The following is a 24685-nucleotide window of genomic DNA, read 5'->3' as shown; positions in this document are numbered from 1 at the left end:
TAAATACAATTTTATATTCAACTTCCCACTTAAATGCCTGAAATATATTGCTTATTTAAAATACTAAAACTCCCTGAAGAAACACATGAAACTGATTTTTTTTTCCCCCCTTTCTTATAGGTTCTATAGAAATTTCATTCTGCATATCTAAAATAGCCTTTTAGGTTAACAAGCAGTCCTAAAACCAGTTGCAACATCTCATTTTTAACCTATTCATGCTCTTTAAAACTACCAATATAAAAAACTACCTATATCAATAAGAAACCACCAATATGAAAACTACCTGTATATAAAATTTTTCAGGATCTGACAAATTAGAATTTTCTTTCTAGAATGATGACTGTAATGAAAGATGTAAGTCAGGAAAAGAGTCTTATATATTAAAAATAAACATGGGTAGTTTATTTCTAAGATATTAAAAAGTTTGAAGAATATTGCAAATGACATCTAAGTTTCCAAGCTGCACATTCCCACTAAATCCTTAGTGCATCAGCTTTTTATGTAGAGGGAAGAAAGTTGTCACATTTTAGTTTTACTTTAATGTTTAACAAACAAACAAAAAAAACCCCACAAAACTTTCAAGTACCAAAAACTCCCCCTTTCCCCAAAATGGATACCAAAGCTGCACTTCAAGACGTATATAATTTGTAGCCATTGCTAACCATCTGTGACATAATGATACCACAAAAACTTTTTCCTCCTCCCTAAGGCAGTGACAAGGTCTACTAAACATAGCATGTATTGGTTAAAGAAGCAAATGGGTAAAACAATGTGGTTAAGCACTGATGGTAAGAAACATATAATTCATGCAAATATTACTATTATATGTCAGCTAAATTTATATTTTGATTAAACAAAAGATCGGTAACATTGGGAGAAACAGATGTACTTACCTTTCTGATAGAAGAATTTTCGATAATAATATGCACCAAGGTCTACATGTTCAACAATGTATCTTTTCACTCTCTCTAGATGTAAAATCAGATTCTCCTTGGGAACTTCTAGAACTGCTACTCCTGCATTTGTGCAATGAGAACTCAGAGTTGACTCAAATGAGGCACTTTCACATCCACTGAAGGAACCTGAATTAGATTTGGAAAGGCTGATCTTCCTCTCCCCTTCCCCACCAATCTCATTACGAAAATAAGGACAACTCATCACAAGTTCATTGCTTTTATCATCCCCCTGGTCCATATTGAGACTTCCTTTTGAATTCAGATCTTCAGTGCTCCCCATTGGAGAATTGAAACTTGCAGAATGGGACAAGGGTCCAGACACAAGTGACGCTACAGCAGCAGCAGATGCTCCTGTTGTTGTGTTCCTTCTTTTAATAACATTATGCCTGTTGATTGCTGCTTCATTTAAATCAAATAATATGCTCTGTACATCATAGTGAGCAAAACACTTTGGGCAAATCCAAGGCTTGACACTATCTTCTGACCTGTTATCGTCAAGATCTGAAGACTTCCCAAGCTCTCCTTCACCTTTGGCATTGCGCAACTTACGAAAAATGGATGAATCTCCTGTCTCAGATTTTGAGCGTCTCTTGAGTGGTTTCTCCCTTTCCTTAAAGAGTCTCAGGTTCTCCCTTTGAGTAATAGGCCCATCTATCACATCTAGAGAGAATCCYGAACCCTTGCTTCCACTGGCAATCAGGAGTTCACTGAGCTTAGTTGTGGCTGGGCTTCTCTGATCAGACTTTTCATCTTTATAGCCCTTCAGTAAGTCAAAAAAACTTTCCCCTGAAGTTCCCTGCTTATCTATTGAAGATGTGCTGCCATATTCCCTGTGCAGGGATGGTCCAGATTTAAAAGTAGGTGAGATGCATTCATCAAAACTATCCACATCAAGCTCACTTATGGTAATGTCACTGTTACTGCGCTGTCTTATTCTGCGAAGAGCTTTCCTAGGTGAACTGGGGTAGCCATCAGGTGTAAGAAACCTAGAATCGAGATTCTCAGATTGTCTGGTCTTGCTTTTAAGTGTGTTCTGGATGCTCTTTAACATGACAGAATCACTAGCATTCAGGTTAACAGAGCTTCCCTGACTCCCAGGACTGCTTTTAGAAGACATGCTGTCAAGGCAACTTGATGCATCAATATCTTGACTAGATCTGCTTGTTTCCTTGATGTTGTCCTTCCTTGGGGGCCAATCAGCAATCCTTGCCCTGACCCCCATTTTAGGGACTCCAGGAGTAGAGGTAAGGTGATGGGAACTTTCATTGCGAGRAGGTCCAACTGGAGCCATGACTGCAGATCCTAAGCTACCATTCTGTGACCTAAAGCGCCTCATATAAAAGTCATCCGAGTGGACTTTTGAGGTGCCATCTGTTCCAACTGATACCCCAGTGGCAACAGTCCTTTCAGTCTGGGACCGCTTCAAGCTGGTCATGATCTTTCAGTGTGTTCAGCCTTAGTAAGTTCCAAAAGAAGATACAGTCATTTCTGCTTTTTAAATGCACAGTTCTCTTTTGGAGAATAGTCTTCAAAATATGCAATGGTTGCATGAGATCTTAATCGTGGACATTTAAGGACACAGTTAAATGCAAGGTATCTAGAGAATTCAGATATTCAGTAGGATTTGATAAGCAGTAATTTCCTTTAACTTTCGCATTTTAAGAAGTGGCCATGCTCCAGTATCTTCAAATTGTTTAAGCATCACTTGCACTCCAAAACATCAGTTATAATCCAATCATTTCTGCTTCTTTTAAACCTAGAATAGAGGAAAAGGGAGATAAAAGCATTAATCATTTTATACAACTTTTCTTCATAACTGATGCTATCAAAGTAATTAAGATTTCTAACAAACATGCTTTTAAATCTCATTGACCACTATCTCAAAAATGCAGTGTAATGGTGGTGAAGAAACTTCTAGATATTGTTTGTTGATTTGCCTTCTGAAAGAATACTTTTACATTTGGATTCCGCATCTACATACAAACTTTTCCTTATGAACTGACTCATGAGAGTTTTTAGTTTGGTTAATGGAGAGCTTTACAAATCAGAAGGACAGAGCACATTTCCTCAACTGAAGGACACATGTAAGTAATTTACTATAACATCAACAGATGAGCCAAATCAGGAGCCCAAAATTCTTTAAAGGGTTTAAAAGCAATACCAGCATGCACCCTTGGCTGCAATTGGGTATTAACAATGCCTATTCAAATATTCCATTAATTTAAATAACTGAAATGCTAACCAAAAAGGGAAGGAAGCCAACTGGCAGAAAGATTATGAAATGATAGTAGAGATCATGGCTGTTGATAGCATCTATTCTACATTTTGCACAGCCTTATTTGCAGATCAACTGAATACTCCAGAAAACAACCTCAGCACAGATTTCACACTGTAAATAAACACAAACTAAATAGAATCACACACTTTTAAATAACTTGATATGAAATGTTCCATTTATTTCCCTTGTTAAGAAAACACAGCTTCTCTGTAATTCATCTTCACAAAGCCATGGAAATTAAATGCTTTGCCATACCTCATCAGTACCAAAGCCTTACAATATCCTTTGAGGAGCTAAAAATAAAAAATAATAATAATAAAAAAAATCTACAGATATACTCTGGCTGGTAGAAGACAAAAAACATGAGACTGTCAAGATAAAATCTTGCATTGCTGTGTACAACCTTTAACACAAAGGAGTTAACAATTTTCAAAGGCTGAACTGATTACACCAAACATGGCCTTTAAATACTTGCCAAACACTTGCGGAGAGATGCTGCTGAACCAGCACCACATTGAGAGTTCACTATTGTCTACGAAACAAGGCTTTCTAATGCTTATAGGAAAACCATTACTTTCTGCAATCTCTTCTCAAAACTAGAGAGTACTTTCCTCCACAGTAATTAAATAACAAGCCAGAATACTTTCTGCCTCCAAAGGCAGCAACTTTAACTTCACTTGCCATAGACAGTACTGCTTTGAAATAGTGGCTGCTATTTATATAAAGCTGAACACTTAAGGAATACTTAAAATGCAAGCTGAGTGCATTATAGATGACAAAAACAGTACAAATGATCTATGGTTACTGTATTTGTACAGCTGTTTACATAAATGTAGTTATTTTCCTCATAAGTCTGCTACAACAATACTGTTGAAACAATAAATATTTTTTTCTACCTAAAGAGTTAGAATAACTTTAAAAGGCTGTCCAACTATTTAACTGTTGCAAAACTCCTGAATTTTAAGCTGCATCAATTATTTTTAACTTTTATACATTTCAAACACTATTCTGGTTAATAACTAATCAAACTGATGAACTTTTGTGTACAAATCAAATCAGGGAGGGAAAAATACAAACACTACACACCTTCACATAACCTAAAGTTTTATCTGCACTTTTCAGTCATGGCATAGCAAACAACATTTATGTAGTAAGCTCTACGAGATGGGAACACCGTGTAGTCATTTTCAAAGAATTATATAGATTTATTTTTAGAGAGAGAATGGAACAAAAAAAAAGAGAGAAAAAAACTCAAAGATATAGGGCAGGAGAAAAACAGGCCAAAAGAAATAGGAAAGAAAGAGTCAAGCTTTGGGTGGAATACAAAACAGGCAGAAGTACAAATGCCCGCTACCACACACTCCTCTTTATAGCCTGTAAYGAAACCCAAGATTTCTGTTCATCACCGTTCCTCTTCCATCATCAATATCTGTGAAAGTAAAGCATGTATCTATTCTTTCAGAAGGCAAATCAACAAACATCTGCTCCCCCTCAAGTGCTAGTCCTTACAGAAACTGATAACCTACTACTGCTAGTTACTCAGTAACTCAAGGGCAGAAGTTCATGTGGTTCTTTTAAAGATTCCCAAACCCGGAGTTAAGCATATAAACATCCAAACGATACCTTTTTTTTTTTTAAGTTTACTTTTTTTTTTTTTTAATTCCTTTAAATTTTGGTGACAACTCCCCTAAATAACTAACAATATATGTAAGTGCTCTGCAGAACTTATTCCTGACCTGTTGTATATATGGTACAGTATACAGCACAGTRCATTTTCCAAAGGAAATATTTTTCCTGTTCCTCAGCATCAAGGATGTACTACTCTGAGGACCAGCTGTTTCATGTTCTGCAGTTTTCTACAAGCATCCTTCTTCATCTGCTGTAGCAGCTGGAATACAGATACTAAATGATTAAAATAATAGCTAATATTTTACTCCAAAGAACTGAATTCTTCCCTTGCCTGTGCCTAGTTTATATGAATCAAATCACCTAAACCAAGTTTTTTCTTGAGACAGTAACTAGCTGTCTGCTGTTGTTCCTCTACAGCCACGTCTGCCCCAGCGTCTAATTTGAGACCCAAGTGTCTCACCTGCATAAATATTGAGAAGCTCCACCCAAAATAAAGGGAAACTTTGCTAATAAAACATTATTTTCTATAATATGAAACACTCTGAAAGTATAGGTACTGGATATACTGGGCACCAGGTTTAATGGAAAAGGAACAATAATAGCAATCTATACTTGGATAGTTTCTCATACTCACTACTTGCAAAACATGATAGCATCAAACACAGGGTGAACCAAGCTGGACTTAAATGACAATCAGTTACCAATGACCAGATGATATTAAGCACTGGAAAAGCTGAAGAAAAATAAGCAGTGAAACCGACAACAAAAAATATGTAGGCAATTATTAAAATTAGTGACAACTGGAAGATAGGCAGTATTGTATCTACTTCTAAAGATCACAGCAGTAATTCTGAAAAGTAACAATTCCTGTTTTGTTACTATTTCAATCTGCAAAAAATGTAATTTGAGGTAGAGCTATAAATATTTATATGAACATAATATGGCAAGGACAAAATAACACTAGGACTAGGGACCATTTAGGTCAAACTTAAAAAGTCTTTGGAGAGGAACCCCAAGACAGTTTGCAGTCCTACATCATTCTTTGGAAAAGGCAGATAAGTCAAGAGTTCTTGATTCATTATTCTTTATGATTGAAATTAGTCATCAGGAAAAAGATGACGACCTACCATTCAAGATTTCATCCAGAGGCCTTTGAATAAAAAGGAACCTTCCAAGACTTTGAGAAAACTATATAAATATTTCATGACAAAAAAGCAAATGCAAGTACTTCAATAAGAAGTGTCTGTCTTAAATTAGCTCTTGATAGTCAAAAAAGCCCCCACTATAATTAGTCTTTATCTTGAATTCAGGTAGCCAAATAAGATAATTAAAAATCTACTTTTCAGATGAATGGAAAAACAGATCAATTTTTGATTTCAACAAGGAAAACTGGGTGCATCAATCCACACACCTTCATTCACTATATCTGATTTATGTGAGATCATTACTTGCTTAACAAGCAAGTAGTGACTTTACCCACAACCAAGTTTTCTGGTCTTCCTAACACAAAAGAACTTAAATGATGCTTGTAACGACTTTTACAGTATGGAGGGGAGTCATAAACAAAATGACCCTCTGTCTCCCATACTTGGGCAAATGGTTGCACCTCTAATACACTGCGGTGATCCAAAGCTTCTGGAGCGTTTGTATGGTGGGACAGAACACGCTCTTAGCAAGTTCGCTGATGATGCCAAACTGGGGGGAGTGGTTGATACCCTAGAGAACAGGACTGCCACTCAGCGAGACCTCAGCAGACTAGAGAAATGCCTGACAGCAAGCTCCTGAGGTACAGAAAAGGCAAATGCGAAGTTCTGCACCTGGGATGTATATGCAACAGCAGAAGCTGCGAACTAACTAGTTAAAGAAACACTGCAGAAAAGGACGAGAGCGTCCTGGTATCAGCAGAGCACCCTTGCACTAGCAGTAGCGTAGCCAGCAGCTCAGGAGAAGTCATTATTCCTCTCTATTCCTCACTTGTGAGGCTGAATGTGAAACCATGCTCAGTTTTGGGTCCCCCCGTACACACACACAAAAAAAAAGACATTGACATCCTGAAGCAGCCAAGCGGAGGGCCGCTAAGATGGGTAGGGGGCTGGAGTGCACACTCCAAGAAACATCTTCAAGGGAGATTATACACAGTGAGAAGATGAGGGCCAACTGGCACAAGTTAAAATGAGGGAAATCCCAATTAGAAATTAAGAAAAAAAAAAATCACAATGATAGTGGTCAAACACTGGTACAAGTCAGCCAGAGAGACTGAAATCTCCATCACTGGAGATATTCAAAATTCAGCTGCACAAGGCCCTGAGCAGTCTTACCTAACTTCAAAGTACAATCTAAGTTTAAGGTTGGCACTGCTTTGGGCAGAGGTTAGACCACACTGAAATTATTCTATGATTCTACACACCAGACTAACCACAAATGGGCAAAAAGAAATACAGTTCACACATGCGTGTTATTTGCTGCACATGTAACAGTTACTATGCATTTTTGACAGTTCTGTGTAAGTGTACAAATTACATTTGCAAACTAAAGTGGCTCTGGAGGTCATGCACACACAGCAGGCTGCTTTACATAGTACCAAGTATGTCTGTATAACAACAAACCCTGAAATCTATTAAAATAAAATAAAAATAAAATAAATGAACCTAGTTGCCTGTTCTCCTTTCCATTCTTTTCCTCCAAACTCTTATCACAGTTGGACCCTGAAAGCTTCATATATAAAGGTATACCATTTTTGGAAGCCTACTGTTCCAATAAAAATTCTGAATGGTCTGTTTTCTAATTTGGTATTTCTATTTTCTCTTTAATAACTGTTTTTAAATCTGGTTTAAACTTTGCTACTTCAATTCTACCCTGCTTAGATATTTCCCATACAACCTTCAATGAGGTTTTTGTTTAGTTTCAAATCCAAGTCTTACCTGCAAAGATTTACTAGGTACTTCGTTACCTGCTGGGGACATGCTGGGATTTTAGATTGTCGGATCATGAACCCTAATGATTCTAATTTTCTGCTGTTGGCAGAGATTTATTTTTGAGCACCAAATTATTTATGGTTCATAATGTTCCAGAGGAAAGACTTTATATTTCATCATCAGTCCTCATTAACAAATGTCATTTTATAATTAGAAATTTGGGAATAAGGGAATCTGTTTTTAAATTCCAGAAAAGTCTCACTTTTGTCGAAGATCCACAACTCTCCTTCTCCCCCCCTAAAACCAAACAGTAAAATATAGTAATGACAGTAAATACAACATTATCAGGTTTATTTTAAATTATTTGTTATTTTAGGATAGGAGGTCCAGAAGAGCATTTTATATAAAGTAATTTTTAAGCATTAAGTAAAATCACCTCTATTCCATAGTGTTTACTGAAATTTAGTCAACTTGGGAAACTCAGTGCAACACGCACAAGTTACATCAATAATCCTTGTTAACTTTTCCTAGTAGAAGAATTTGCACAACCATAAAAGCTCTCTGACAACAGAAAAACAAATGAGAAGAATGAAAAATATTGCATATATGAAAGCTTCAGCTATTTGTATCACAAATTCTTACCTGAATTATAACACAGAACAAAATCCTAGGAGGAAAATATTCATTTATCAGCCAATTAAGTCATTATATGTTGAAAATAATGTCTAATTTCATAAAATGAATTTCTCAGAGGAGAAAAATTCAATTTAATCATTAGAACTACTTGGCTTTATACAGTTAACTATTATTAACTTGATCTTTTTCTTTCTTAGATTAACTTGCCTTCAATTATAATGATGAAGTTAAAAGGTTCATCATTCAGAGGAAGTTTTCATGAACTGAAAGGCTATCTGAAGAATAATGTTTGATATTTTTCTAGCTTCTCAGCTTTACTTTTGTTATACTTTGAAGAATTGTTGTTTTTTTGTTTATGTTAATGGAATTTGTGAAAATTGTCAGAGCTGCATAGAGTGCAAGATGGATTCCCCTGAGTGTTTTACCAAGGTAACTTTGTCTCCTTCCACCCAGATTTATGCTGTTCTGTGAAATTTGCCACCGACTTAGGTATAACTCTGCATTTCTACCTTTTTCTCTGAATGATTCATTGCTCCCTAATCCTAGGAAGAAAACATTTGTACTCAGGAGATACATTGCTATCTGTTGCCACATATAGAATGATTACCCGTGCTGATCTGTGGAGCTTTACCAGCACTTTATTCTTAAGTTTATTCCCTGCTGTGGTTCACTTTAAAACATATGAATGTTTTATTTAACCTATGCAAGGTTAAATTGATTTTAAGACATAATAGTAATTAATTTGAAATCACCAAAAATTAATTTGAAATCACTAGTCACTAGTTTAGTGATTTGAATCACTAAGCTAATTATTTTGAAATCACTAAACTAAACACTGATCACTACTGTCAGTTTTGGCAGCCTTGCAACATGCCTTCTGCAGGCAAACAAGCTTGCTCTGCCCATGCTATGAAACAACTGGAAAGCGTGTGGTCACCGTAACAGTGATCTCTAACAGTGCCTAGGCTGAGCCAATGCACAGTGGCACTCAGCAGAATTTGCTAGCTCAGATTTTGGGCCATACTAGCCATGGTCAGAGACCATCGGTCAGCTCAGAGCACACTAAGCCAGCTCACGTCTGTCCAAAAAGCCAATGTAGTCACAACCGTATAAGTCATATTCACTGTCAGTCAGTGGTAGTGTTCATGACATAACAGGATGGTAAATAAGACATTGCAAAAGGTGTGTAATTGAGACACACATAAGAAGGCAGAGATGGCAATCCCGTACCTGGGCATTTGAGCACATTTTGCTCAGTTATGATCTTCCACTCGTAATTCCATTATTCTTGACTTAAACACTAGAATATCTCAAGCGAGAATTATGTCCCATGTTTTTACATCAATTTTGTAATCTAATAATTCAGAGGAGGCTATCACAATACTCAAGGCACAAATAACTGTTGCTGAAGCACACCCTGTTAAGGTATCCTTCTAATCGAGTCAGAAAGAGAGAAAACACACTATGTGGTTATTCCAACTTCAACACTCATTTTCCATTTTGGTAGCAGTGTCACTCCTTAGTTAAGTAAAAGCAGAATTCCTTTATTAGAAGCTAATTTACAGGACCAGAAAAAAAGATGCTGAGAGACCTTACTGTATTCTGTGCATAATACATTCTTTCTTACCAGGAATACACCAGTCCTGGAATAAGACAGTTAACAGCAGTAGTTTATTTTTATGAACTAGCATTGACACTAGTGCTTGGTCTCTAGGATGCAACTTTAAAACAGAGCTAAAATGTGATAGCAAAATATTTCAACTCTCAGAAGCCATCTCTTAAGAAAGTAAAGTTTCTCCAGCAACTACAAAGGAGAGTTCCACTTTCTCTTCCCACCACCTTTTTATAAAGATGTTTCTCTTATGCATTTCTCTTCCAATTTCTTGATTTGTTTTCTTGTTGACAATGATATCTTGCATTCCTCAGTAATGGGTCCAGAAACAGACTTCTCTGCTGTGTGCACTCTTTTAAGAGTCACCTATCTGTAAAGTGTCTCCATTAATCATCGACAATAACTTCTGATACCACAAGACTGACTTATGAATAGTCCCAAGCCGAAACCACATAAAATAACCCCCACCTCCCACCCCGAAAAAAGGAAATAGGCTGATACCTGGTGGTACGGGTACTGTGTTTCATAAGGGCAGCTCAACGTAATTGCCATATACGACAGTAAGTACTATGGGAGTACTTCCCTGAAGTTTCTATCCTTGCTCATACACTGCATACTACAAAGCCACCAGCGACTTCCCCACCCACAACCTGGACTCAAGTTTACTTCCAGCATACCTTTGCTATCAATATGAAGATACAGCTTAGCCTGTGGGCTCTGTGCTGCCCCAGTGGCTACATTCCTGGGGGTCAAACTTGGTTTTCTAGTGCTGAAAGTCACCTCCATGTAACGTTTATATGACATACCACATAAACATCAGAGTTAACTGAAAGACCTCAGTTTGGAATAGGGGGACAGAGGTGCTAACCTGCTACCTTAAAACTTTCAGTTGCTTCTAAGTATCACAGAGTGTAACCCTTAAAGTTTGATTTTTCTATGAGAGGTGTTTGCCTGAGCCTTTCTAACTTGGATAATAGGATTACTAAAAGAATAAAAACATTGTTCTAGTATTTAGAAAATTTTCCCCAAACCATTTTATTCCTTTCATCTATCACTGCAGTTGCTTCTCCTTAAACTCAAGATTTGCCAAAAGAATTGCAAATAGTTTTTTTTGCTGTCTTCATGAAAAATCATTTAACTTCCAAATTTTTGTAGACTAATGTTTCTCTATAGGTTGATTGATTATAGAGTCATGCGTCTAGGGGAAAACCAAGAGCAGCTTTTTAGAAGTCGAAGTTAAATCTTACCTAAAATTAACAGGCTTTATTTCAAACCACCTTTGTAATAACCATCTGGAGAGTGTTCCATATTCACACACATTCCTGAACATGCTCCTGCAACTATTGCTCCTGATTTAATGAAAGAGACTGTTGCAGCACAGGAGATCAGAAATCAGGAGCAGGGAGACTGATCCTAAGGGCCCCCAACCCCAGTTAGTGCAGAGGGAGAAGGAAGCAGTGCAATTTAAATGCAGGAATGTAAACAGCAGGATTGAAGCATATTGGGAACAGGGTAAGAGAAGGCTATGGAAGTGAAATAAAGAGGAACGCTGACTAATTTTTTTAAACAACACTATCTCATTTATTGATTCATTCAAGTCTACATTCAACTCAGCATTGTTAATTCCATCAAAGGCTTTATTTTGGGGGTGGAGAGGCAAGAAGAGAGGGGAGATTGTTTTTTGGTGCCAACACATGATTTTGACAAAGAAGAAAATAAGGCAGAGAGATTAAAATGTAATGAATTCCAGAATACTGGTGTCCCATTTAAGATACCTGGAGCCTGATGCTTTCATGTACTTAGCAAGATAAATATACTTCACAGGCTTTTCAAGTATGGCTTTTGATTCTTTGATTCACAGCTGAGAAACAGAATAATTTAAGCTGGAAGGTATGTCTGGAAGTTTAATCCCTCTGTGCAAAGCAAGGCCAAGCTCCAAGTTAGACCAAGTTGCTCATGGCGTCTTTTAGTAGAGATTCCACATATCTTAAAGTAGCTTGTTGCATTATTTGTTCATGGTGAAAATTTTCTATGTTCAGTATTAAATTCATACTTACATTTAATGATTTTTTCCAAGTTTCTAAAAAGCTGGATTTGGGACTGTAAACAAAGAAGGATTAGAGTTTCCAGTGTTTATTATAACAGCACTGACGAAGTAATCTTGTGCATCCCAGCCTGCCCCACTGGATGACAATCTATTGGCTTTACGCTCTGAAGCCTTCTCAAGCCACAACAGATTCTGTCCCGTACCTGGCTGTCATGTCCAGACATATGTTCATCAGCATGGGGGTAAGAGCCTTTCACTTCAAAATTACAAAGACCCTGCCACCTCAGAAATAAACCTCCTCTCTTCTTTCTGCCACCTGCTTCAACACTTCTTCCAAGGCTTTTTGATTTAACTTACCTACCTTGAAGCCTTAAAAATTGCAATTGCTAGCATCAGAACCTCTATTATTTGGACTTCAACCTCCAAATCTGGGAATCTTACACTTTTCAACTCCAGCTGTAGGTAAAGTTTTGCATAAAAAATGCTGGCTGACAAGGAAGTCACTGTCCTAGGCATTTTTGGCTGAACAGGACAGAGTTAAAGCTGAGCAATTCAGATGTTATTCCTGACATAACAAAGCCTTGTTACAATACTGTTAGAAAACAGGTAATTCCACATCCTGAGCAGAACATAATATACAATTTGGGAATAATTTCCAAACTTCAACTATCATTTTAGCTTATATGAGGAAAGTCTCCAAAACCTTACACTCAGCAAATACAGTACTTTATTTTGTACAACAATGCTTCAATGTTTCATTTTATAAACATTTATAGTTTTGGACAGCATTTTTCATAACCTGCTGGTTGAAAAATTTTCTTTTAAAGATAAGGTAGAAAAAAATGCCATCCCTTGTCATGACTAGCAGGTCATTTATCTTCAAGGAACTCAACTCTTCTTACTTATCTCCTTCAACGTAAAACATTTCACTCTATTTACAAAGCACTAAAGCCATGAACAATGGAGAGAAGAGCAAATTATTCAAAAGAAGAGAGGTTCTATGATCCAAGTATATTGTACCTAGGTTAGATGAGAGGGACTTCTTCATTCCCCCCAAATTATCTCAGCATCTTTTTCTCCTTTCTTCTAATACAGCTTCATGAGATGGATAAATTTCACATTCCTTTCACCCAGAGCACTCTCTCCGAATGATCCCCGCACCAAGTTCTTTGTGTTTGAACACAGCTTCTTATCCCATATAAAGCTCTCCTGTCACTCCTCATTCTTTCTTTCTGGTCCCATCAGTGATTCTTCATCTCTGTTCAACCCACCCACCCAGAACCTGCTCTCTCATCTACACCCTTAGATCCCCACGTGATGTGTTCCCAACTCCTGCATTGCCATCATTCCATATCCCTCACTTCCCTGAAGTGCCCATGTTTGCCCACAAACACCAAGACCCTTGGCGGTTCTCCAAGCCCCCACTTCACCTTCTCCTTCCTCCAGGTCTCCTGAGCACCCCAGCACACATCACCAGTTCATTCTGACCCCAGCTGCTTGCTCTCTCCACTACCGCCCTCTCCCAGCCTTCCTTCGACATCGACAGATAATTTTGCCATGAGGCGAATCAGGCTGTGGCCCCCGACAGAGCAGGACAAATGCCATCAACCTGAGTCACAGACCGCACTTTGCTCACTCAGCAAAAGCTACTCGAAAGACAACTGAGCAACTTATCAGTCAAAATATTTGGAGCTTTCAGTTAACTACTACACATTCAATACATCCCTACAGTTTTGAAAAAACAAATTACATTATTACTTCAGTCTACATACAGTCCTTGCACATTAGAAAAAGCCACAGAAAGCAATTGGAAGTTATACAGGTAAAAATCAAGTACTATTTAAAAAGTGAAAAACAAGGTCAAGTTCTTCTTAAAATTTAATATTTTGAAGGCAGACAACTAAAATAAAGTTTTTTCCTGCTAGAATGCTCACTGGGAAATAAGTGATCACCAATGATTTGGAGAGAGTGATCTCTGCTGATGCTTAACACCAAACTCATAATGCAGCATGAAAGCAGACAGTTTTCACAGCTAGGCTCTCCCTTGGTGATTTTCAAATATAGCAATGACCTACGTTCTGGCTGCATGCTTTGAATGTACTATAGAATTACTTGTGTTTGGAAAAGCAGGTAATGAAAGACCCTTGATCATCTGCATAGTCAAAATCTCATTCACGCTATTAAAACACATTATTAATCTATCTAAATGGTAATCTTCTATGGTATCTCACACAAAGTTAAAATACACTTTGCCCAGAAAAAGACATTTTATTTTTGTGTACAGGCATATATTTTTTATTATGTATATTTTATTTTTGCATACAAGTTTTGAGAATACTACAGACAAAAAAATACATATTTGTAACATAAGTGAACTTTTAAAGTAATCTTGATGACCTTTAACAATTGTTTCTGTTGCAACTACAAAAGATTTACTTTTTAATGAACATGCAATCATCTATTGCATGAAAATATCAAATTTAAACCAAACAGCACCAAATTTTCATTCTATGCTTCTAAAGCAAATATTGAATTACAAACCTAATAGCCTGGGATAGATTCTACAACAGAAATATATGTATAGGTATGAAATCTTAGTATTAGTCAAACTGTGGTCAAGTAAAGACAGAATAAAAATAACAAAAAAAAAATCATAGTCCAGACCATAAAGTAACACAAGGGTTACAGACTAATAGATAGGGTGTGTTTGTGAGTTTTTTCCATTTGTTTGTTTTTAAACAGCTTACTTGTTCAAACAGATATGAAAGCACATAATCCTCAAATAATCCTTGCAAGAAGTTCAGCATCATCTGTTTCAAGAGACTGCCATATAGAGTCAAGTGTGCAACACTGAGAAACAAAGTCAATTAAAAAACTTAGAGGAAGATACAGACTTGTAAACAAAACTTTGATAATATTTTGGAAAGAGTTTTTTAAAAATTATTTTGGACAAATTGGAACATTCAAAATGAAATGTGCTCAGCTGAACCCTCCAGTCTTTTCACTATAAATCCATTTAAAGTAAAAACCCTGAAAATTCAGTATATTCTTGAACAATGTGCCAAAGACAATTTACTTTTTTAAAATGACAAGATTGACATTTCTTTACTTTTAAGTCCTCAAAAAAAAAAAAAAAAAAACTGGTATACAAGAGCAAAGAATTTGATTTAAAAGGGTAGAATGGAAGAAAAAAACTTAATAAATTACATTAAATTAGCAAGTTTGAAGTAAAAGAGTGATCACTGTATGCTTAAATAGTGATCTTAAAAGATTAAAACAAAAATTACTAAGCAAACAAGCTTCAAAATCAGTTATGTATTAATTTGCAAGGGATTCTAAACAATTTTCTCTTACCAGCAGCAAATAGCTAGACCAGTTTTGACTGACGTTGATGGATTCACTGAATGCTGAGTTTCTCTGAAGAGTGATTTCTCTGATACATCCCTCCTCCTTCTGGAAACTTAGCACTGCATGAAGACTTCTTTCTGAAATCATGTTTTATGTTTTCTTAAGCCTGCTTCATGCATATATGCAAATAAAAACTATAAACAGATGAAGCAATGTTTTTGTTCAGACAATTAACTTAATTGTTCATGGAGAAAGCATGGCAACCCTTTCATAGGGCAACTCATTCAGACAGGCACTACATGCTCTGTAAGTGGTGTTTGTGGAAACCCTCTCAGGCCTCCAGTAGTAACGGGTATCCCCAAATTGAAAAGCTTGTGATCTTTGTTAGAGGAATAGATTTATTTTTTTTGTTATGGTCAGTTCCACTCAGAACCAACCATGGGAATCATCCCACAGACCAAAAARAAAAACTATCTTAGGCTATAATTTAACACACATACTGTATATACCTAAACTTAAGAGGCACCATAAATCCACCAGAAAAAGCTTTTAGGCTTCCAACTCTTAAACATAAACAAGCGTGACAGCACAGATCCCTGGGGAGAATTCAGTTTGCTATTTTTGAGAAAACACATATAAAGCTTTTTGTCCTTTGACAACCACATGTATTAAGCATTTATTTTCCAAAACACCATCTTTACAACTGTAAAGGAATAAATAGCCCAACCTCCACATAGGACTCCTATATAGCTTTTCATGTTAATTTTGTTGTAGATGCTTCCAACGTCTTTAAGACTAACACAGACATGCTTTTAAACAAGCATTCAGCAAGTTTTGCATATGAAAGTCCAGCAAAAAAAAATGCCTGTGATCTGTAAACAACTGAAACCAATTTCCGAGCACCAGGCATCTGGTGATAAAGTTGAGTATATTACATTTGTTAATGACATCACCTTAAAAACTGAAAGGGTAGCCTGAAACTTTCAGTGTAAAATCAAAAGACAGATGGATAAACCAATTAATAGCTCTAAAAAGCTAGTAGGGATTGGAGTACATTTATACAAACCCTGTACTTCACTGAATTAATGAATATTCTGATTGTCCTCTCTTTTTCCATATGGTAATGCACATGGGGAATACATGGCAGACTGGTTGTACATATCAAGTTATTATTCTAAAATGTCTCAAGTCCTATGAAAGGTGAATAAAACAATTAGGAAGGAGAAAAAGCCCTACTAAAACATGCAGTTACTCAGCAGAAATCTGTGTGCTGCAGTATTGCAACAGTTATGGTTTAGAAAATAATAAAAGCTAGATGTAAATATTTTCATTGATTCATTTCACTGCACTAGGAGTGGGTGTTCAGGTTGTATTCAGTAGACCTAAACAGAGTAATAATTCTTTAATGTAATGAAAATCATGAAATGGTTTTTCATTAATTAGAAATACTCCCTGGCATAAGTTCCTCAGCATTGATCAACAAGCAGGTGCCACCCTTTGATCTGTTTAGGTAGACGCGTTACATTCTGCAGTTCTAACGTACATGACATAACAAAAGCAACTGAAAACATCTGAGCTGGGCAGTCCTTAGGTTTCTAGGATACCTATTGAATCACCCACTGAAGGCACACACTCATCTCTGGAAATTACAGAGGGACTCCATATCTACCTGGCCATATACATCAACTCCCAAAGACTGATTGTGAGAATTTGTAAAAACCACTGGGTAAAGCTACCTAACCCCCTCCTGGATTTTCAGGGAGAAGCAGCCTAAGGAATGCCCACTACAAACCCAGCCAGTCAAGCTGACAAAGTAAAACTGAAAAAAAAAAAGTGTAAGGTGACACTGACACCTATAAAACGTACTTCACAATTCCAATAAGGATCAGTCTATTATGAGCACACGTAGGCCACCAGTACTGGCACTTCACCCAGACACCCTGAAACGCTAGAGAGCAAATCTATGTGAATGAATGCTGCTAGTTACCTCCAAGCAAAACCAGAGCAACTAAGGGCTCCCTGACCTGCCCATCTGAACATGCAGATACATCTGAGGTTTTATAACACACTAGAAATTTCTTTTTTCAGTTGCCCTTCTAGACCAAAACCAGGGAATTTGTTGTTTAAAAGATTTATTGGCCTTTTTGTAAATTGGGCTACAAACTCTGGCAGAAACAAGAAAGATGCACCTACTGCTTCCTGAGTCCCAAATAAACCCAAGTTGACATGCTGGACTGTGTTTCATTAAAAGCTTATGAAGTATCATGCAAAAACCTATTTGTCTTGCATGATTTTCTCCAGCTATAGTCAGTAAAGGGAAATATCTACATCTGTTGCTGGTTTACATGCATGCACAACATTTCATAAAATGAAAACAGATTTGAAATCATTTAGATTCCAACACTAAATCTTCACAAGCAAATTACCTACAAAAAGTACATGTGTGGGTGTATTCCTGCTCCACTGAATCAACAGCTTTAATCAGCCTTGCATACTATTTCTGATTATGGTTCATTACATAAAATCACACTGATAATAGCTCAGTAACTTAACCCTTTCTGAAAAAGGCAAACCTACTCCTTGCACTGGCTTTCCCCAGAGGTGGGCATGCAGGGGGTGAACCCACCAGCACGCACACCTTTGTAAAAGGTTCAACAGCCAACTTGAAGGCATGGGACTAGCCTGGGCCATGAATATAAAGGCTCTGGCTTACTGCTGCACTGACTATGGCTACCTGCCAAATCCTCCTTAACTCAGGTTGCTAGTGAAACCCACAATTCCTTGTGGAGACTCCATGGAAAGACGACCTTGAAGGCTAACGTGTCTTGCCCCCTCCCCTTGCATTTGCACAAACCGAAATGATTCCTGCTCCCCCAGCTGGGGAATCACCTCCTGTTCACAATCTCCAGCCTTGCCAGCATTCTCAGGAGCTTTTAGCAACATGAGCAGCACTTTGAACCCAAATAACTGTTCTTCAGTTGGAAAGGCTACATTTTCTTAGGTTTTTTTACATTACTTTTCTTAGTTTTTATATATGCTTCTATCACTTGGAAACTGGAATATTATCAATATCACATATTATTAAGCAGATTAATATCTCAAAAATACCTGAAAATGCCAGCAATTGCACAGCATTGCAAATAATTTTAGACATGTTTCTGATAGAAGAGCCATGGCATCTGTGCTCCATAATCTGCTTGTTACATTTCCAGCATAAATCAGGTCTCGATTTCACCCTATAAAGACTGAAATGATTTTGTCTCCTCACATTAAGGGAACTATGCTCGGTGGCACCACAACAGCTGAAAACAATGGATTTGTTTGAGATTGAACACTGCTTTAAACAGTTTCTTTTCTGGTGCCAATCTTTAAAGAAAAAAATGCTTGTCTATGCCAATTGTGACAATTTTAGTAGCTGTAACTAGTATGATATTAGCACTGTTAATTCTTCATCGTAAGAGCAAAGTTTTCTGTTGGTTAAGAAAACAGCAATGCAAAGTATATTTTGACAAACATCCTCTAGCAAAACTTACCCCCAAAACACGATCACTTCTGTTCTGAACAGAAGCAAATATGTGTCATATGTAAATCAACATTTTGTGCAAGTACAACCCTGCAGACTTCTGGAATTCTGTTTCTACACAATTTTTAGAATTGTTTTTCATTGCCATTGTTTCATCAGTATGCCACAGGGGGAAGAAAAAAAAACAAAAAACCCCCAAAAACTCAAAAAGACCTTCACTTCCAAGGGGTGGAATTTTCAGAATTGCCCAGGCTCAATAAAACCAAAGATTTTCAACATACGAAGAACCCAAGCAGATAAGGAAATCGGAGCTTTTAAACATAATTTATCCTGTCATTGAAGGAAATCCTCTTCAATACCTACATAAGTCTCTAGGATTTTACAGAAACATGTCAGTATAACTAAGCTCAAATGTGTATGTGGCTGTGAGGGGGAAATCAGACCCTGTCAGTTCAATTTGGGTTGTAATTCTCACTAAACCTCCTTTAATCCTAAAGCCTGCCCTGAGCACAGCAATGTGATTACAGCAGATGAATCTATTTGGAGTAGGTCAAATGCAACAAAAAGCTGTTACACCTAAGTAACTAGCTAGCAGTATGGCTAGCTCTGCGGATACATTTTTTAATACTTTGTGTTACATCCTAACCATGCAGTCATTTTTTTTTTCCCCCAAATCCAGTAAGCCAAAAAATTGATTTTTTTAAGTAGCAAGAGGTGGGAGGAATAAAAACAAAAACAAAAAAACAAACAAAAAACTTTTGAGACTGCTTGGTGAGCACTGGTTTCTAGGATCACAGAAATGCTTCAAAGCATTAGCTATTAAAATGCAGAAGTTTTCTTCAATGTAAAGCTTTTATGGCAATTCCTGCTCACCCATACTTCCTGAAATCAATTTACTTTCACCACTAAGTTGACTTCAAAATACCCTTTTAATGTCTATTGCTCAAGTAGCACCTATTCACAGTACTGTCTGTCAAATCACAAGAGGTAAGGATTTTCACATCGTGGCACCCTGCGAATGCACGCAATCCCAATAACAGCAATATATCTAACAGGAGATGATAATGGCTAGTTRGAGGATTTTGCTTATGACAGCAACTGGTCTAATAAAACCCCTTTCTCCCAGAAAACTTTGTCTGTCTATACTCTACTGAATCGAAGGGATGAGCAGGTGCTGAGGTCCACTAGGTCTGCTCTGAACTGCCTGCTGAAGGAGACGGACTCTCTCCTCACAGAATGCAGAGGAAGCCGTACAGAAGTTTCCTTCCTAAGCTAACACTAGCTTTCCTGAATAGCACCTTCCACCTGCTGCTCCCAAACAGAGCACTGTTTTGAAAAGCCATATGGGGTAATAAGATCTAAATCAGAAGAGAGAAAAGGTACAAAATTACTTAGACAAAAATTATGAGATGATCTGTATAAGGAGAAAATAAAATACAAAAAGGATGTGCCAGGGGAAGACTACAACATAATAGCTTTCTTTTAAATATAAGAAACATTTATCCACTGTAGCTAATAGTGAAGCTACTACAAAGTTTCCCTGCTAAAACAGAAAGGAAAGCTTTGGATTCTAGGTAAAAAGTATGTTACATACAAAGCTATATCATCCACAGTATCTCTTTTGGAAATAGAAAAATCAGCACCTATCAAGTAGGTAGGAGATGCTACAGAGCTGCATGCTGCTACTATTCCAGAATACTGCATAAGTAAAAAATTTTTTTAAATCAGTGATGCTGAAATGTTATAAATTAAGTGTATGAACAGTGTACTTGGAACAGACTGATCTGGCCATTCTGCAAAACAAAATTGTTTGAAAAACTTTCCATTATCATGATAACTTCCCACTGTTAAAGTCAGTGCATTAACCCCCACTAATTATTTAACTTAAATGGAAAAAAAAAGTCCACAGTTCTAAATATGGAATGAGAAAATATTTTAATTGCAGCTATATGCGGAATGAGAACAAGGAAAGAAAGCTTGGTGAGAGGGGGAAAAAAACGGAAGACACTAAACTGGATTAAAAAAACACATGGAAAGGATGTTGCATTAGTCCTAATGAATATGAAAGCATAGTCAACAGATCTCCTGCAAATGCTCCTGCAAATGATTGCTGTAATGAGAGATTACCACATCTAGGAACCATGGAAGACTATAACCTTGAAAATATGCAATACACTCAGTTACATGAGGCTAATGTTTTCTGTTTTATTCCATTTCATAGACTAAATGTGACAATTATTGCTCCTTCGAGAATTATGTTTAATTTAACCTGGTTACACATGAAATTTGTGTGAAATACTCATGCTCCTGGTACAGTCAAAACCTTTTTTCAGGAACATAATATTTTCATTCTTCAGTTCTTACTCAGCACTGACAATCCCTGTGTTTTCATTTAAATTATACATCCAAAGTAAATTAAGAGAACCCTATCTGATTCAAGAATGTGAACTTTCCAAGCTTTCAAATGGATCACCATTTCTTAGGCTCAAATGGTGTCATCGTCTCAAATTTTGACTCTGAAAAGAAATGCAGCTTTTTAAATGGTACGGCCACTGTCAGGATATTTTGAACATCTATCGATACTGCAGGTCAAACTTGAGTATGTTTAAATACAAATTGACATTTTCAACCTAATGAAGCAATTTAATGCACATGCATTTGAAAAGTGTCCTCAGCTGCCCTGTCAATACCATGTATATTATTTGCAGCATAAAGTATGCAGGAACTAAGCATCTTCCAGCCAATTAACCTACTAGTAGCAAAATATCCTTAGCAAAAAGGCCTGTGGTAACAGTGTTTCAGCAGCTTTCACAAGAGACTGCCACAATATACACTTTATCTACATAGAAACATTAAGGTCTACATACAATAACTTACCTTACAGGCATATAAATGAATGCAATATTATCTAAATAGTTACTGAGAAAAACAAACAGTTAAAAAACCTCACACAAGCTAGCTAACTACAGTTTTAGAGTTTGGGGTTTATATTTTGCTTTTCCCTATACCATTTCATAATCTATTGCACAATTTAAACAGCGAAGGAATGTGAGTACCTAAAAAGAAGATTAGCTTCATTTTTCAAATCTAGCATGAAAAGCCAAGTTCCCAAATAAAAAAAGGCAGGTTTCTGCTTTTTTTTTTTTTTTTTTAATTGAAAGTTATATGCTGAAACAATTCAGCAACTGAAGTGGATGTAGTTGACCTACCGCAAAAATACCTTTTATCATCATTCCTATATAGGAACAAGCTATGCCCAAAGAACTATATCCATATTTGTGAAAAGCATAGAATCAGTGGGTGAGGAATTACTATATTTTTTTTTCAGTTGCTAATAATATATAACGGTATAATAATCTGATGAGTAGCCTAAACAGATGCTGACTGATACTGAGAGGAAGTGACAAAGGTCAAGTGCTATATTTCTAGGATACGGATAAAATATTATTTTAGACCCAAAGCCTCCCTCTCCTGCAGAGAAGCTGTACTAGCACATAATTCCTGCAGCTAATGATCAAYAGTTAATCAGCAGAGGAGAAAATAAGCAGAGGGAAGCCTTTAGGACACAGAGAAATACCACATATCCACATATCTTGAAATAGTTATGCATAATGAAACATGCTTGCATTAAACAAAAGGCAGAGGGACAACACTTAAATTAAAAAAACTTTGCATAATCTAGAGGGGTAAATAATTTAAAACTGTTATCCATATCACTATTCAAACCAGAACATAAGTAAGCAGACAGTACATATCTTCAATATTTTGTAGTTACAAATCAATTCACATACAGCGTGGAAACTTCTTCAGAAGACTCATCTGCCCTCTTAGAAATTTTGAGAAATTGTTTTAAATCCCTCCCCCCCCCCCAAATACTCCTGTGCTTGCAAGTTGAAGGGTGATGACCACAAAACTGAGGAACACCACAAAAATGCAGAGTTTCTACAAGTGGCTTTGAAAGCCTTGATTTGGGGTAAGAAAAGGAAAAGAGATAAAGACTCTTTTTTTTTCTCTTCTGTTTATATTTAGAACTGCCTTGTGACTTGGYGATCTTTTTCAACAACCTTAGTTATCACATATTCCCAAGAAACAGGAATGTCTTTTTGAGAGCAGATCATCATGCAAAGAGTCTAGGAATTAATGGGTTAAGAAGTCCAAATCAAATTTTAGACTCATAAGCACTTGGCTTTAAAGTGAACTGCTTTGTTTTCAACCCATAGTCACACTACTCTTCACAATAAAAAAAAAAAAAAAAAACTTTACTGGCAGAATTTGAATGAATACAATTTATATTCCAACTTTTTAAACCCTTAAAATATAAATGGGGGGACTGGATGAAGACAACAGGTCTTCTATTGTTAAAAAAGTTTTAAGTTAATTTTTACCATGACAAAGATGAATTTCAAGTCAAACAAAATTTCCATCTGAAATAATCACTTCGTACACAACCAAACAGTATAGACTGCTATGTGTACAACATTAGACTCCATCTGATACAGATTCTGCCAAAACAAAATGCGGTAGATACATATGAAATTCTTTAAGCAGATCAAAAAGTGTTAATCACTAGAAAGCTGATGTGATGAGCAGGCTATGTTTTTGGCCAGAGAACACACTACTATGGTATGCAGCAAGCCACACATTGCTTCTCTGATGAACTCATTAGCTAAAATAAAACTAGGCTTCTTAGCAGTATGGCTTTCTCTTTAAGTTAAATGTCCTTTCTGCATTTCTTTTCACTTTATGAACGGGAAGTAAAGGCAGCACATTCAACCATTAATACAAGACTAAACATCTAGTGCACACTGATTAGCAGGTTTATCTTTCGACTAAGAAACAAGCATGCAGGTATATTTCAATGCATTTACACAAATTTATTTTCAAGTTTTCCCATTACCTCAAAATACTGTACTTCTCTTTTCCCAAAATAGAAGGCCAAAGTTAATCTCTACAGCCACAAAATATTTTATGGAGTTAGCCCTAACCCTCAGTAGAAGGAATGGGGGGCTAATCACGGCCTGGAAATGCAATTAGCATACACCAGTGTGCACGGAGCATTAATAAAATAAGAATACCTTTGGGGTTTATTCAATTCTAGTAAAAGACAGAAAGTTTAGTCAGTGGCTCTGAGGAACTGCATAGCTACTGGTATCCTTTAGCATGCTCTTTCTCCAGTAAGAAGAAATGCACAGCAGAATACATCAAAGCTTTCTGCATAGACCAGAACCTACTCTGATTCATTTATGAAGTCAAAAATGACAACAGGAACACAACAACTATGTGGTTGACCAAAAATGGAGGAATTAATGCCAAGTGTAACCTCCTCCTCCATTATGTACAAGATGAACATTTTTTATTTCACTAAAGACATTGGGATACACTAGCAATAGATTATTAGGATTTAGGAATTTTTTTTTGTTGGTCTTAAAACAAACAAACAAGAAAAACCCCAAAACAAACAAAAAACCCTATAAAATGGCCTGCAAGATTAACCCACCACCACCACACACACACCCTGATATGCCCAGGAACCTCAGAGTAAACTAGATGAAGAAATCCCAAGAATGACAAATCTGTCTCCAGCTGTGAAATCAGGTATTTTTACATATCACAATAGATAAGCACGCACTGTGAATATTAGTATCAACATGTGATTACTTACATTTGATAAACTTGACAAGATTCAAAACAACTTGTAACTTGTTACAGAAAAATAATTCCATATGAAAATGTAGATTTTT

The 24685-nt window shown here is 36.6% G+C and overlaps 1 protein-coding gene across 5 annotated transcripts in view; it reads right to left on the bottom strand.

The window, feature by feature from the left end:
* SIPA1L1 (signal induced proliferation associated 1 like 1) overlaps positions 1 to 24685 on the bottom strand; it is a 205133-nt gene that overhangs the window by 80221 nt on the left and 100227 nt on the right. For all 5 annotated transcript variants that reach the window (XM_026078742.1, XM_026078746.1, XM_026078743.1 and 2 more), the window contains one exon: positions 894 to 2712. In XM_026078742.1, the coding sequence (XP_025934527.1) occupies positions 894 to 2391 (1498 nt within the window). In that variant the 5' untranslated portion in view covers positions 2392 to 2712. The remainder of the gene's footprint in view (positions 1 to 893; positions 2713 to 24685) is intronic.

The sequence above is a fragment of the Apteryx rowi genome, unplaced genomic scaffold (assembly GCF_003343035.1).
Source record: "Apteryx rowi isolate R43461 unplaced genomic scaffold, aptRow1 scaffold_487, whole genome shotgun sequence".
NCBI lineage: Eukaryota > Metazoa > Chordata > Aves > Apterygiformes > Apterygidae > Apteryx > Apteryx rowi.
This window is presented reverse-complemented; position numbering and strand designations above follow the sequence as displayed.